Source organism: Parambassis ranga, chromosome 19 (genome assembly GCF_900634625.1).
Source record: "Parambassis ranga chromosome 19, fParRan2.1, whole genome shotgun sequence".
In the NCBI taxonomy this organism is placed as follows: Eukaryota; Metazoa; Chordata; class Actinopteri; family Ambassidae; genus Parambassis; species Parambassis ranga.
This window is the reverse complement of record NC_041039.1, coordinates 23,429,394-23,445,110: the sequence shown is the minus strand read 5'-3', so window position 1 is coordinate 23,445,110 and position 15,717 is coordinate 23,429,394. Positions and strand designations below refer to the sequence as shown.

The following is a 15,717-nucleotide window of genomic DNA, read 5'->3' as shown; positions in this document are numbered from 1 at the left end:
TTCTTGTTTTCTGTGTGACAGCTGATGGTTTGCACCGTTTCCTCCGTCTGTCTTTCTGCTGTTATTCACTGAACGCTGCAGGTGTTCAGGCTCTTTAAAGGAACAGTTCAACACTTTGAAAAATACATTTATTCACTTTTGAGAAACTTTTACACCACCTCGCATGAAGCTACAACCACCTGCTCCGTCTGCAGGCTAACAATTATATTTAAGCATTTATGCAGAGAGGAAAACATCCAGTCATTGTTCAGCAGTGACTTTAGAGCACAGTGGAGATGCAGAAATGCCTTTTAGTTCCTGGAAAAGTTCAATGTTTGGAACTTAGTGAGGATTGTGGTAGAAGCTTGGTTTAGAGCGTTAAAGACTAAAACTTACGCCTTACATTTAAAAAGTAAAAAAGCTAAATAGACAAAAACGTGACAGCCCTCAAACATTTTCCAATAATCTTTTTTAAATCTGGAATCTTTCAGACACTCCCGTGTCGTCCTGAAGACGGAATAATCCAGCTCTGTGTGCAGTTAACGGTCCATCAGTATTGATCCGTTTGACTTTCTGGGAAGCCAGTGTTCCAGTAAATCCACAGTAAATCCTCCTGGTGAGGCCGTGTTGGAGTCTCTTCGTCACACTTTGCTCCTCTTCGAGTGGCTCTCTGCTGCGGCCGCGGCTCTCTTGTTGCGATGGTGCGGAAACGTCGGCATCAGCTCCGGTTCACAGGCTGCAGAGAGAGAGAGAGGCCGGATTATAATTTAACATTTAACTTCACAGAGAGGATTCAGTTCAGGAACGTTCACACTCACGCAGAGGCTTCTCCTTGAAGTAGGAACTCTCCAGACAGTCTTTGGCCGTCGCCCTGCGTCAGGAGAACAGAGACTGAGAGCTCTGCACAGTTTGAATGTTCTACTGATGACCTCACATCAGCCGTCTGACCTCACAGAGCAGATGTGTGTAATAATTACTGTTCCTGAGGTCGACTCGCGTGTGTGTGTGTGTAGATACAAAGAGTCATTGCTGCTCAGACCTGGTGAGGGCGCTGTTACCTGCGCTGTGGGTTGTACATGAAGAGCAGGTTGAGCAGTCTGTGCCCGGCGTCAGACAGCCAGGTGAATTTATTCTTCAGGTTGTTGTACGGCTGCTTTCTCAGGCTGTACTGACCGATGAGGGGGAGCTGTGAGAAACCCTGCAACACACACACACACGAGTCACAGACCTCAGTCATATTCTGGATCATAATTACATCATCTGACATGACTTCATGCCACAGCGGATTCCTAAAAAGGTGTGTCCTCGGGTATCTTTTTACTCGTTATACATATATTTTTTGTCGGGCTTTTCTCTCTGAGGCTTTCTCGTCTACAGTCAGTAGGAGCCATCTACACTGTGAGCGGACCGCTGGGTGCAGAGCTGGAGTCTCACCGGCCAGATGTTTTCATTGGGCGTCCCCAGCAGCTGGACGATCAGGTCCACCTGCTGGATCTCGGAGGTTCCGGGCAGCAGAGGTTTGTGTGCCAGCAGCTCGGCCAGGATGCAGCCCACCGCCCTGTGGAGCACACAGGTGGTGTGACGCTGGACTTTGTTCATATCAGAGCAAGTTATTTATGATGATTTACGTGCGGAGGTGCACACAGTGGGTTCTCTCACCACATGTCCAGAGCTGTAGTCTGTGTCTTTGTCCCTAGGAGGAGCTCCGGAGCTCTGTACCTGCATGTCGTGACACAGAGGCAGTGAAGACGGATTACTGGCCTGAGATTACAGGGACGAGTTTCCACTGAGGCTGCACAAGTGAATTAGGATAAACTCTCACCACAGCGTCACCACCCTCGGGGTCATGGGCTGCCGGGGGATCCCGTACATCCTGGCCAACCCGAAATCAGCTGCAGGGAGAGGGGGGGGGGGGCAGAGCAGAAACCATGAAAACCAGCATGGTTCATGTCAAAGGGCTGCAGATTATTTTAATCTGCAAAACTCACATTCAGTTTGATTCTTTGATAAAATAGTCCAGACATGAAAAAACTTTCATGTCCTGCTCTTCATCACCCACAGCAAAGTCTGCTGATGAAGACCATGAGATGGGAAGCCAGAAAAACCAGGCAATAAGACACACACACACACACACAGGCTCCGTCAAAAGAAGCCAATCAGTAGAGCTAATAAGAGGAAGATGAGGACATTACGCCGTGTTTGAACACTCAGGAAATCGTTTGTATCAAAGGTTTTGATTTTTCACCACGGTAACATTTCCTCAGTGTTTTGTGATGCTGCTCTTTATGAGCTTCAGATCATGAATAACACTTTGATATCTGCTGCATGTGCAGTTATTAACAATGACGGCCTGGTGCAAACAGGAAGTCAAAGAGGAGCGAGGAGACGAATCACAGTTTGTCTGTCTGAGCTGCTTTTGTTCAGGTGTAACTAATGAGAAGTCTGAATCACTGCATGAAAAACCTCCTGTCTGTAAGGAGGTTTGATGAGAGAGGTCAAAGGTCAGCCAGACAGAGCCTGAGATGTGTGTCAGTATAGGTATGATGGGATTACGGGGTCGTTATGGTAACAGGTTACTCACCGATCTTAACGCAGCCTTTGTCTGTCATCAGCAGATTAGACACCTTCAGGTCCCTAATAACAAGATTGAAAAGGATGACGAGCCGACCACAGGTACACCACCCCCACACACACACACACACACACACACACACACTACTGCAGATACACACCACCTGGACTGTAACAATATTTTCAGTTAAACATGTAAATAACCAAGTGAAGTGACTGTAGCGCCTGAAACTGACCGGTGGATGATGAAGTTGTGGTGCAGGTACTCCAACCCTCTGAGCAGCTGGAGGACGATACACTTCACCTGGAAACACAACACACAGTGTAAAGCGGCGGTGACATGCGCCTGCTGTTTGTTTTGTGGTCAGGCTGTAAGAACGAGCTGAAGATCTCCACCTGAGCCTCAGAGAACGGCGTCTGCATGTTCTCCAGCAGGCTGGCCAGGTCCTGTTCACAGTAACTCATCACCAGGAACAGACTGAAAACAAAGAGGAGCAACTGAAGTTACCAACATCCGAACCTGATCAGAGGACACAATCATAAAACAATCTGAATCGGCACACACACCCCTTAGACACAAACCCTACCTCTCCAGGTGGCTGCCTACGACCACCTCTTTCAGCTCCACTATGTTGGGATGTCTCAGCCTCAGCAGCAGGGTGATCTCTCTCAGGCTGCTGATGGGAATCCCTGACAGACAAAGAGCAGGGCATCATCAGTTCCTGTGTTCGCTGCTCCTCATGGCTCACAAATACTCTGGCGCTCTCACCGTCTTTCTCTTTGTCCATCCGGACCTTCTTCAGCGCCACAATCTCATCTGACTTCGTGTCCCGGGCTCGGTCTATAGTCAGAGAAGGGAGCAGGTTATTTACTGAGCATGTCTCTGCTGGTCAGAGTGATGCGTTCGTGCACACTGACTCACACACGATGCCGTACGTCCCCTCTCCTATCCGGTTCAGCTTCTCAAACTCTCTCACACTCCTGCAGCTTCCAAACTGGAGGAAGCAGAAAGAGATGAAGACCTCAGGATCAACACTTTAACCCTTTAATTCTGTCTGGAGCAGAGGTTAGAAAACTCTTATCTGTGGATGAGAATCTAACGTTTTCAAAAATGTAACCACTTCATGATCATAAAACCTTCACCTGGGACATGTTCACATGGATTTTACAGAAGTCTGACTTTTCTGTCTCTGAAACTTGACAGAATCTTTTCCTTGGATTGCCAGATGAGGCTTATGGGATGACTGGTCAGGCTGGAGAGTGAACCTGAAGTTCTTGGCTGTCAGGTGAATTTGCCATGACCTAATTGGACACACTAAGAGCCAATCAGCTGGCCGCTCTCTACGTCCTGAGCGTGTAACTGTAAGGACATTTGGCTGAACGTCGGTGACATGTACAGACGTCCCATTGATCAACTAATTACCTCCAGGCCTATTAGCCGTGGAGCTATCTTTGATGAAGAACGTCCAAAAACTCAGACTAAAAATGCGCCACGTTAAGCCGTGTCCCCGCGCACAGATCCAGTTGGCTGCACGGCCCAGTAAACAACAGATTCCTGTGTGTGTGTGTGTGTGTGTGTGTGTGTGTGATGAACCCGTTCTGACGGACAGAAGTCATGATGAGCGGAGTCTGGGGCTCTTTCTCTTACCCGGTCATTCTGAGGCACAGTGAAGGTTTTATGGTCCTTGGTGGATTTGAGCTTGATGGGCTCCGGTTCGTCCTCAGCGACAGGGTCCATTCTCTTATTCAAAGTGTTGTTTTTAAACTCAGAACAGCGGAACATCAGCTGTTTGAGCTTTAACTCCAGCAGCAGCTCGCTCCTGTGGGCGCCGCCATTATTATGGCGCCGTGAGGTCAACCAAGAGCTTTCCCGGAGTTTACGACGCTTTTTGTAAAAACTGGGCGGTGATAGGGAAGTCCGCATAGAGTCCCACATGAAAAGCTGTAATAAAAATAAGTCATTCATGTATTAATATTAATTTCTATATTAATAAATGTATTTAAATAGAAACATTTTCATTTTTGATTTGATTTCTCAGCTTTCTACATCTGAGTTTTTATTGTAGGCCGACAAAAAACAGCTGTAGTCGCTGCCGTGCTGCATTTCTCCAGCACAACATCAATCTGACATTTAAAGTTTTAAAGTACAGCTGCTTGTTAAACTCAGCAGGATCTGTGATGTTCTGATCTGATTTTAGTTCCATCACTCTCCTAATACCAAGATAACATCATCACTGAAGAGTCCTCTACACATCTGAGCTCAGGGGATATTTTGTCTGATTATATGTTCTTTGCAAGAGGCAGCTCACACTAATGAACTAAAATAATCAATCTTTAATCAATCTGTGAGTACCTTGATTTCCTCTCAGTTTGCCTGATGTAAGATGGAGAGAGTCACTGCCTGGTTTCTATTTTTTTGTTCCCCACTACAAAGGGTGAGGAACGAGGCCTCTGCTCCTTCATGGCATCAGCTATAGTGATGCCTGACGGCGAGGCGTGGATATCGTCCCGTGATGGAGCTGTGATGAGGATGGCGGGTGGACATGACGAGGAGTTGGCTGAGGATAACTCGGTGTTGGGCTGTGATGGCAGGGGACTCTCTGCAACAGACACAGGAAGAGTCAGCTGGAAGGTTTCTGAAAACTGAATGTTGTTATATTTTAATTGAAGGTAAAAGTGTCATTGATCCTTTTCTCCAAACTCTGGACTGTGATTGGTCAGGGAATAAGTGGCCTGCAGGACAGGTGATATACACCTGCTGACAGAGGATATCCAGCCGTGTGTGTGTGTAAGTGTGCTCATTGTGTGTATTCATCACAAAGAGCAGCAGCACATTTTAAATTGGATTGTACTAATTTCTTAAGAGTGTTAGAGCTGCGTCTGCATCATGGGAGCACAGCGAGGCGGGACGGTGATTACAGAGCTGATCAATCACAGACAGACGCCTTTAAGAAACTTCTCACCCGTCTACACTGTTATAAAACACATGTGTTTGAACACTACTGATGAGCACTGATAGTTAAGTGTGTGTCCTGGGAATCCCCGCCTGCAAATAATCCAGCAGTCACAGATTAACAGATTCCTAGAAGCCTGGGACGTGGTGACGAGGTAGTAATCTGTGCCAAATCAAGTGAAAGGGGGGGGAGTCACTGTGACAAGTCTCCGACTTCAAACTGTCAAAAAGAGAAACTCATCCGGACACAAACTTATCAATCACCTCTGTGTAACAGTAGCTTTGCTCTCTGGATGGTGTCAGGCAATACTAAAGCTGCGATCTACCTGTGAAACATGAGTGAGTTTACAGCAGCGTAAGTGCAGACGTATCACTGAGGCACAAACACAACGTGATGCTGGTGAAATTAACCCCTAAACTGCATCATATTAACTTACTCTTTATGTTCACGCTCATCATTACCTGAGTCTTCTCTCTGGCTGGCTCCAGACCCCATCAGGCTTCTGATCAGCTGTTGCACCGTCCCTGCATGTTCTCACACATGATGCTCGCAGGCTGCTCTGTTTACACTACAGCACACTCATCAGTCTCCGCCTCGGGCCGCCCGTCTTCTCCTCCCCCTGTCTTCGTCACATCCGCTCACGTCTGGGTGACGGGTGATAATCCTGCACAGTGGCTCACAGCGGTGGAGAAGGATCCTGGATTTAAAGGCCAAATGGGGTGAGATGCACTAAACTCCAGTTCCACTACAAATGACTGCTGGATACGGTGTTTTATTTGAACATTTTGAACAAATAACAATGGTAACAAAGCCTGAAGTTTTCAACTTTCACTGTCGATACACAAACACACAACACACTGATGAACAGTAACATTAGTGCTGCCTCATCTCACACTTTCCTCTTTTAAACATCGTGTCTTCTATCTGCTGGGGATTGTGTTCGCTGGGCCAACACTGAAGATAGTTTAATCCTCCTCAGCCTTCTCCTCCTCTGTCTTTGCTTTGTGGAAGAAAAAAACAAAAACACTGTGAGCGAAACACTGAATCATATTTTCTTACCTGGTTCATCGCTCATCACAGGCTGCAGGTGGTTCTGACCTGAACGTGTAAGTGATGGAGAAGACAACACAATCTTTTCATCCATATTCTTCTCCAGTGTCTTCAGCTCTGCCTGCAGCTCATTCTAAAGGGGGCATAGTCACAGATCAGGACCTTCAGTTGACAGTTGATGATATTTTACAATTTCTGTAGCGTCTGGTCTCCTTCTCTCCATGAACTCACACATATTTATTGTCAATAATGATTAAATTCACTAAAATTACGACCCCAATGACGACAATAATTACTGCCCTCCTACCTCATCAGCATCCACGTCCAGGCTCCCAGATGCGTTGTGGGGTTTGGACACATCTTCAGTCACATCTCGGTCCTCTGTGATTTCCAACAGCTCGTCCACATTGGTTAAGACTTCACCGCAGTGTTCAGCAGACAAGTTCCTGTCTCATTCAAACTTATTCTGTGAGCTGAAGCCAAACTGATGTAAATCCACACCAACAACAATTAGACAGTCTACATGCATAACTGAAAAGAAAACCAATAAAACACTGACAATAAAAAAGTCATTTTAGCCTAATTTAATGATTCATAAATTGTTTTTCACTAAATTAATTAGGTAGGTACGATAAATTCTGGCAGTAGGTAGATAGCTAACATGCTAGTTAGCTTGAGAGCTAGCTACTTTCCAAGCTAGTTAACGCTTAGCTAACAAATGTAAGAAATCTTATATCATTTAAGAACTTTTCCTCACATCTTCTCTTGTAGATTTTTTTTACTGTAAAAAAAGGAGTCCCTGGTCGATGTCTTTCTTCAGAAATGATTTCTTTTTTATCGGCAGCTCCTCTTTGTTTGAGCACGTCCATCTCCGTGTCCCCGCCACAAAGTCTTCTGATCAACCTATCTGTAACTTTTATATGTTTATGCGTATTTTGTTGTTCGTATTTTGTAATTTTTTAATTCATTTATTTATTGGTTGCTGTTTTTTAATAAAACAAACTATCCCTTTCGTAAGTAATTTTACCGTTTGAGCAAGTTAACGGTTCAGTATGTACTGAATGCTTCACACTGGGTGGCGCTGTTTCGCTTGAAGCGAAACGCAACAACCGAAGAAGAAACAGTAGAAGAAGACTTCTGGTCACGTGACTGCGAATGTACCAGGAAGAATCACGGTTAGACCCAAACAAATACGAGACTAGCTTGCCGGGCGCTTTTTGGTGGTGATTACTTGGCATCCTATTTGTGTCGACATGGAGGGTAAGTGGTGTTTTAAGTATTAACCGGTCTGTTTTGATTAACTGTGCCTGTTTTGTGTCAGCTGGATCGCTAATCTAATGACAGATGGCTAACGTTAGCCTGTTAGCTTGGGTGTGTGGCTAGTAGGGGTTAGCTGTCAGACCTGTTTGATATTTATCTGAGTGGTGACATCATTACTGTATGTAACTGCTCTCGCCAGGTTTATTAAAACTAAATATACATTTGATTTGATGTAACGTGCTGTCATTAGGCTGGCTTCTGACGCGGAGTCTTTTCTTAGCAGATGACTCTGAGTTCCGTGTGTTTGTAAACACATTTTAACTAAAACTTGCAGTAGATGTTTGTACGATGGTCGGAAAGTATGTGTTTTTCTTCACTGTGTGTTATTATCAATGACATTTTTGATAAGCTAAATAAATTAAAAATACCTTTTCATTAAAAAAAACACCTTGAATTTCATCATCAATATATTAAAAAACTGTTGCTCTGGTTATCCAGTGTGTAAGTATTACTTACTGATAAACAGTTTGTCTTCCTGTCTCTCCATAGACACACTTTTCCAGTTAAAGGTAAGTTCCTGAGGAAATATTTAACCCATCATGTCAGCTAGAATAGATTATTCACTGATTTGCATGTGTGTGTGTTTCTGTTTTGATCACAGTTCACCTCAAAGCAGCTTGAGAGACTGGCTAAGAAGGCGGAGAAGGAGTCTGAGAAGGAGCAGGCAAAGGTTAAGAAGGTCAGAAACATCTGCATTTCCTGTCTCAAGCTCTGCTGTTATCTTTCTCATACAGACAGATTTATAAATATAACCTGAGAACCGAGGGAGGGTGGACAGAGTTGGTCTTAAAGTTGTCTAACCAGCAGCTCTCTCTATGCTTCATTAACTGATCTATGTTTAGCACAAGTGAACAATGGAAAGCATCCATGTCATCATCTGCACACTGTGCGCCCCTCTGATGAGGTGTGGGTGTGGTTATTTGTTCTGGCGCCTAGAAGCATTTTCTTCCAATCAGTGCTTTCTTTGCATGTGATGCAGGAATCACAGTCCCATCAAGAAGATGAGCAGCAAGCAGAGAGAGAGAGAGAGAGAAACAGGCTTTTAGTGAGGAAATGCAAGTAGATATTAAGTCTGTTACTGGAAAGCAGCAGCTCTGTGAGTGCAGTCTGTTTATTGATTAGTGGGTTAATCTGATGGGACAGTAAAGTGAGCTGCCAGCAGGATTATAAACACTGCAGGAAATATTCACACAAACACAATCGATTGTAAGAGCAGTGACTCTGAACTCTATTCATGAAATAGGATTATCGTATCAAGGTTTATTTTACACATCATGATGGTGATGTTGATATTTAACATAAATTTAACAGATTTCATAGATTTCACAGTGTTGTTCCTTGTTCCACATTTATAATGACAGTCCAGTCCCAATATTCTGAACCTTCTGGTTTGGTGTTCTGTCGATCAGTAGGTCTTCCTGTATGCTCTTTATTGGTCAGTTGAGACTTACAGCTCAGCAGGGGGCAGTAAAGCTTTAGCTCTGAGCGAGGAGTGGCTCGGTTGACATGAGTGCTGCGTTTGCTTCTTTGTCTGATGCTGTTCGGAGTTATGTAGCCTTTAAGCAGCTCTGCTCCTGTTTTATATGCATGTTTGACTCAGAAGTGATATTAGACTCGCATGACAGAACAGATCGGTAATGTCAGACCGAGCCTTTATCTCAGTGGCCAGACATATTTCCAGGTTGAGTCATGATAGTTGATGTGTGATATTATGTTGAAAATGAAATGAGGAGGGATGAAGGTAACATACAGCTGCTGTGTGAAGGGAATGATGATGACTATCACCTTTTATGTGAGCTTCGCTTTAGAAGCTCGTACAGATGAATTATAGAGGAGTCGAAGCTTACCAGTGTAGAGCACCAGCACCAATTATTCTGACAGTGTTGGTGAAAACACAGAAGTTTCTTCTGAGCAGAACATTCCATCCAACATTTCCTTTGAGCCTGTGCAGTAAATAAGAAAAACTAAAATATACTTTGTTGTAGAGAAACTTTATTTTCTGTATATTTGCAGCTGACCCTGTCTTAACTATAAGATCTTAAACCCCCCCGCTGCAGCATCCCCTGGTGGTAAACATGTGCACCAAGAGTTTGTTTTGTATGATTTCAATGCAGGCAAAACAATCAGCAAATACATTTTAGGATGTTTCAAGACAGTGTCACATTCACATAGATAAAGACGTAATGTGTGCTCATATTTGGGAAATGGGTTTTCCTCAGGTAGGACTGTTAACCATGGTGCTATAAATCACTAAGAGTACAGTAAATATATATGAGTCGTAATAAGTAAATAATAGGCTCATGTTAATCTCCTAACGCCAGATTAAGACGAATTATTAGGAGTGAAAAGCAGTTTCAGTTTATTTGTTTCAGCTGGTGTTGATCTCATTTGTAAGAAGACGGTGTTTACACACACTGAGGATTACAGGCAAAGGGTTAACGGTGTCTTCATGTCATTAACAGGCCCTGCAACAGAAAAATGTGGAATGTGCCCGAGTCTACGCTGAGAATGCCATCCGGAAAAAAAATGAAGGTCTGAACTGGCTTCGCATGGCGTCACGAGTGGACGCGGTGGCCTCTAAAGTCCAGACTGCCGTCACCATGAAGGCAGTGAGTTTCTGTGTTGGACACGTGTCCGTGCTGCTGTTTCCAGAGTCACCTCACACCCGGCTGTCTGTCATCGTGAGCAAGTTTAAGGCGGGATGTTCTTTCTGATGAAATATGTTTATTTTTTATCTATTTTTTCCCATCAGGTGACCAAAAACATGGGTCAGGTGACCAAAGCTCTGGACAAAGCTCTGAACTCCATGGACCTCCAGAAGGTCTCTGCAGTCATGGATAAGTTTGAAAGCCAAGTCCAGAACCTGGATGTGCACACCTCCGTGAGTGGCAGCTGTGCTTTAACAATAAACAGTGGAGCTGATGAGGAGGTGCTGCAGTCTGACGGGTTTACTTTTTGTTTGTTTGTTTTTGTTCTACACCAGGTCATGGAGGACTCCATGAGCTCGGCAATGACACTGACCACGCCGCAGGAGCAGGTGGATGACCTGATCCACCAAATAGCAGAACAGAATGGTCTGGAGGTGATGGACCAGCTCAACCAGCTGCCTGCTGGGGCAGCCTCGATCGGTGCAGAGAGCACACGGAGCCAGGAGAAGGAGGACCAGCTGTCCAGAAGGTAAGAGGGCTCCGAAAATCACAAGCAGGCAACATTTCAAAAAGAATGTTCAACATGTGACCTCTGAGTCTGACTGCGCCGGAGGAAAATGTATTAAAGTCATCTACGCTGTAATATGTTGACTGTGGAGCCTCCAGAGAACCATTTCTGGCCGCTTGTGTTGTTGATGTTTGAGAAACAACAGAGGAAGAACTTATCACACATCACAGCAGTAAATACTCTGGTTAGAAGCAGCCTCTGTGTGTCCTGCTGCTGCTGCTGCTGAACCTCCGCCCTCTACACCCGGCTTTTACACACTGGCAGCAGGCTAACAAGTAGCACATGAACATGCAGCTCAGCAGTTAGACGGAGCATGAAGGAAATTAGTCTGCAGCACATGCCGCTGCACACAGACAATGAACACTACTGTTGTGTTTGAAAAGTCATTCAAGGAACGAGAAGGTGTGTGTGTGTCTGTGTGTGTCCGTGTCCGTGTGTGTCCGTGTGTGTGTCCTTTAGTATGCAGCTCCAGTTATATCTAGAAACATACAGTAATTAGGACGTGGCACAGGAAAGAGTTTTCACATCTCAACCTGTCAGCTGCTCATCAAGCAGGTGTTAGAAAGAGGACGTTGTTGTTATGTCTTATTGACGGGATCCTGAGTTTGCATGTTCTCTCCGGTTGCTCCAGCTTCCTCCCACATTCTAAAGATGTGCTTGTTAGGTTAATTGATCATTCTAAATTGCCCCTAAATGTGTGAGTGTGATTGCTTGTTTGTCTGTGTGTTGCCCTGTGATGGACTGGTGACCTGTCCAGGGTGGACCCCGCCTCTCACCCGTAGTTAGCTGGGATAGGCTAACCTGCCTTAGGATGAAGCAAGTTAATAAATGATGGATGGTTCCTGTCTCAAGCTAGTTGTAAATTTCTAATCATTTATTCTGCGTAACCCACAATATTATTTAAATACATGAGTTGTATAAACCCCAGCCTGTAAACATGGGTATTTCTGCTGTAAAGTGAGACAACAAACATGAAGTGGACACTGCAGGAACTGCAGATTGTGACGGTACGATACCTTATACTGTGGCTAGCTGCTGACATTATGTGCAGTTCATGTCATCCAGTCTAAACACGTCAACATTAGCCTCCGTCAGCGCAGTACAGAGTGTGTTCGTGTGTATCCTTAAATAGCATCCGTGCATTGACTCTGACTCCCACGCCTCTCACAGGTTGGCTGCTCTGAGGAACTGAAGGCTGCCAGGAGGCGACCGGCTGACAGCTGCCTGGAAACAGACGAGCTTAACGACGGCGGCAGCAGGAGCTGTGTGTGTGTGTTTCTATTGAACTGTTCCTACCAGGAGGACTTAATGAGCCTATTGATTACATCCCCACCCCACTGCTCTATAAATAAATCCACACAAACACACGCCAGCTAGAAAAACCACCTGAGAGACCCCGAGCGTCTCTCAGGTTCACCTTCCTGTTTCGATCCATCCTCCCTCTGACTCCCCGTCAGGTCTCATTTTACCGTCGCTTTTTTTTTTTACCCTCCTTTCAAATCAGAGGCTTTTTGGATGTATAAAACAAACACACTTTACGAAGGATGATAATAAGAGTTTTAATAAGCAGTTAATGTGATTACTGGGGCATCGGTGTCTTTTTATGTGTGGTGTTTGGGGCTCTGTTTTTCTTTAGCTTTCTTTTAGATCTGCTTGAAGGAAGGAGGCCGAGGAAAAATCAGCTTCACACCGATATGAGACACTAACAGACTTGTGTCTCCTTCATTCAGCAGACTCATTCCTGTTTATCACAGCACAGGACAATCCCTGTGTTTTCCAGTGGGTGGTGTATTCCTCCTTTGTGGGTGTGTGTTTACTTTTCATGCCTGTATTCAGACTCTTTGCTTTGAACGCCTTATTTTTGGGATGCTGATGCTTGCATAGGTGCTTCCTCCTCCAGTGCCTGAAGGTCGTAGTGTTAGAAGGTAGAAGTTTTTTTCCCGCTGCTCTTCCTGTCAGACGAGCCTGAGATAGTTTCACCTTCACCCGCACTCGTCCCCACCCCTCACTCTCTCTGCTCCATCCTCGACTGGTTCAGGAGCTCCTTCAGAGCAGGGCCGAACCTTTAGGTGCCGGATCCTGATTGCCTTGTAAACCACACGTTTCTGTGGATGCAGCTGGGATCAGCAGAACGCACTCGAGCTGGCAGGTTTTCGTTCTGTGTCGAGGTTCCTCTTAAAGTGCTTTGACTGGTTTCTGTGTGAGTGTAGACGCCAGTGAGGACGAGGCAGGCAGGCAGGAAGAAGCTTCACCTCCGAGCAGCTTCACCCTCTGGTTAATGTTTTTTTTTTAAACACAGTAAGAGTCTATTTATACTCCGCAAACTCTGCAGCACTTTTGTTTTGTATATTTATCATCTGAAAATAAAACCGTGCCCTCCGACGCTTTCCTTCAGTGCTTTACTTTGTCAGTCACAGAGAGACATCAGACATTCAAGCACGGTGCCAGAAGCATGAACACTGAAGCCGTGTTTCAACCAGACTATGTTTCAACAATAGATGGTTGATTCCTGGTGCTGGCTGCTGGAGCCAAAGATAACCACATGTTAATTTGACATTTGAGGACAATGCCTGTGTCATCATGGCTGCTTATCATGTCATTTCAACACAAAGCAGCAGGTGTTTCCACTGCAGCTCTGGTTCAGGTTAGAAGACATTCCTAACTGGCACCTGGTGCTACATGTGTGCAGCAGAAATGCTACCATCTCTGTGATTGGTAGTCAGACTGAAGCCGCTGTGATGTGTGTGTGAAACCCTGGCTGCCTCAGATGTTGTGTGGCACAGTGCTGCTAGCTTCTTGTGGTCTGACTGGGATACAAGGCAGATCATTACAGCTGGCTTATGGGTGTTCACACAGTGTCCAAATAAAGGACGCCATGTAAACAAATCTCATCGCAGACGGTGAATGTTCCCGTCATCCTCACCTCTCTCCCTCCCCTCTCAGCCTCTCCTCCTGTCTGTGGAGTCCGGAGGTAAATTATCATACCATGGGTAAATAATTAGACAGCCCAGCAGGGAAACAGTACAAATGCCAGGCAGGAAATGTGTGTGTGTGTGTGTGTGCCTGGGAGCCCCATAACAAACTGAATGTCGCTCCCTGAAAAGTCAAAGAAGAGGCCGGAGCGATCACCCAGCAGGTTGTCATGGCGTGTGCTGAGTGTTTCCACAGAGGACTCCCCCGCCTTTTCTCTCTCTGGACGCCTTGACTTAACCGTAGTGACAGAAGGAGGACGCACAACTCATGAAAACACAATAGGTGATGAAGTGACTGTACCACAGAGAGCGAGACGAGCCTGCAGTGAGTCACTCACCTCCACTGAGGAGCCATGCTGTAGGTTATGAATTGAAAAGGTGTTGTAAATATGAGAGTGGCTCCCAGCAGGATGCTGGCAGCGTTCTGCTGACGGACCGGAGTTCCCCTTCAATGCCACACTGCTGATGTGGGTGTCAGGTTTTCAAGTTGTGTCTCCTGGTTGTGTATGACAAATAAGCACCGGCCTACTTGGCACTGGGACTGTAAGAGGAAACTGTTCACAGAGCGTGCCAGGTAGAAGAAAATGTATCAGTGTCAGATACTCTGGGGATGTTTACAGCCTCTGCAACAAACATCTTTAGCTTTACACTTCTGAGAAGAAAAAGAATGATTTATTTCAGATTTCTGTCCGAATCCTCTCTGCAGAGTGAAGACGGACAAAAGATAGGGAACAATGAAAAGGTTCAAGACAACGATGCTCAGACACAAAAGCAAAACAAAGCAGCACTTAGAAACTTTCACTGCAACTCCAAAACTCTCCAGTAAGCCACTGTAATAATAGAAGAACCTATTAAAACAGGCAGAATCATCTCCAGGAAGCCATGATTTACTGTCATGTGACCATCAGTCACATGACACATATCCAGTATTTGGCTGCTCTACAGCTGATATCTGCGTTAAAAACAATGTTGATTTAATTAAAGTGTGTATGTTAATGAGCTCATTTCTCTGTAGTGTGACTTCATCGGCTCAGTTATCACATCAGTTACAAACAAACCTTGATTTTTTATTATCAATTTAAATTAATGTTGATTAATTTGATTGGTAATGAATTCCATGGCCTCCTGTGTCTGTCTGTCTGTCTGTCTGTCCGGGGTAATCCCTGGCCCCTCCAGTGGTGTTCCCTCTCCCATGTGACCGCGCCTGTTTGCTGCGTGAGGGGGTAGAGCTGACGCTGTGGGCCGCACCGATTGGATTAATCAAAGGATGCGTCAAGAGAGCACATTTAAAGCATACACAGACCGGAAGTAAGGGGATTTTCTTTCAAAATAAATGCAAAGAAACGACTACAGAAAATAAGAAGGTAGGCTCAGGAGGGGAGTAGAGGTATATATATTAAATAGGTAAATAATTAAAAGTAATTAGTGTTGTTTGTTGTTCAGTAATGATGAAACAGGTTTGTTTCATCATTACTGAAAATCTGAGGTCTGTGTGAGTTCAGATAGAAATGTAACAATTATTTGCATTTTTTACTGTCAATTATTGGCAATATTAATATAAATATTCAGCATTCTGATTCTGATTCTGGAATTTTCGTTTTTACTGTTATTATTCCACAACAAAATAATGAGCTTTTATTTTGTTATTTCCTAAC

At 44.8% G+C, this 15,717-nt stretch overlaps 2 protein-coding genes across 2 annotated transcripts; one reads left to right on the top strand and one right to left on the bottom strand.

The window, feature by feature from the left end:
• Positions 1-114: 114 nt before the first annotated feature.
• Positions 115-6,059, bottom strand: cdk10 (cyclin dependent kinase 10). Its single transcript, XM_028430938.1, has 15 exons — positions 5,966-6,059; positions 4,904-5,150; positions 4,199-4,492; positions 3,473-3,545; positions 3,320-3,391; positions 3,138-3,240; positions 2,947-3,028; positions 2,787-2,854; positions 2,561-2,613; positions 1,802-1,871; positions 1,639-1,698; positions 1,414-1,537; positions 1,038-1,177; positions 798-850; positions 115-715 (listed from the first exon to the last, which is right to left on the bottom strand). Exons 3-15 carry the CDS (start codon positions 4,484-4,486, stop codon positions 621-623), a joined length of 1,281 nt encoding a protein of 426 aa, XP_028286739.1. The 5' UTR covers positions 4,487-4,492; positions 4,904-5,150; positions 5,966-6,059; the 3' UTR covers positions 115-620.
• A 1,618-nt stretch (positions 6,060-7,677) lies between these two features.
• chmp1a (charged multivesicular body protein 1A) lies at positions 7,678-13,472 on the top strand. Its single transcript, XM_028431960.1, has 7 exons — positions 7,678-7,814; positions 8,364-8,383; positions 8,476-8,553; positions 10,337-10,483; positions 10,627-10,755; positions 10,858-11,051; positions 12,261-13,472. Exons 1-7 carry the CDS (start codon positions 7,808-7,810, stop codon positions 12,280-12,282), a joined length of 597 nt encoding a protein of 198 aa, XP_028287761.1. The 5' UTR covers positions 7,678-7,807; the 3' UTR covers positions 12,283-13,472.
• Positions 13,473-15,717: the final 2,245 nt, after the last annotated feature.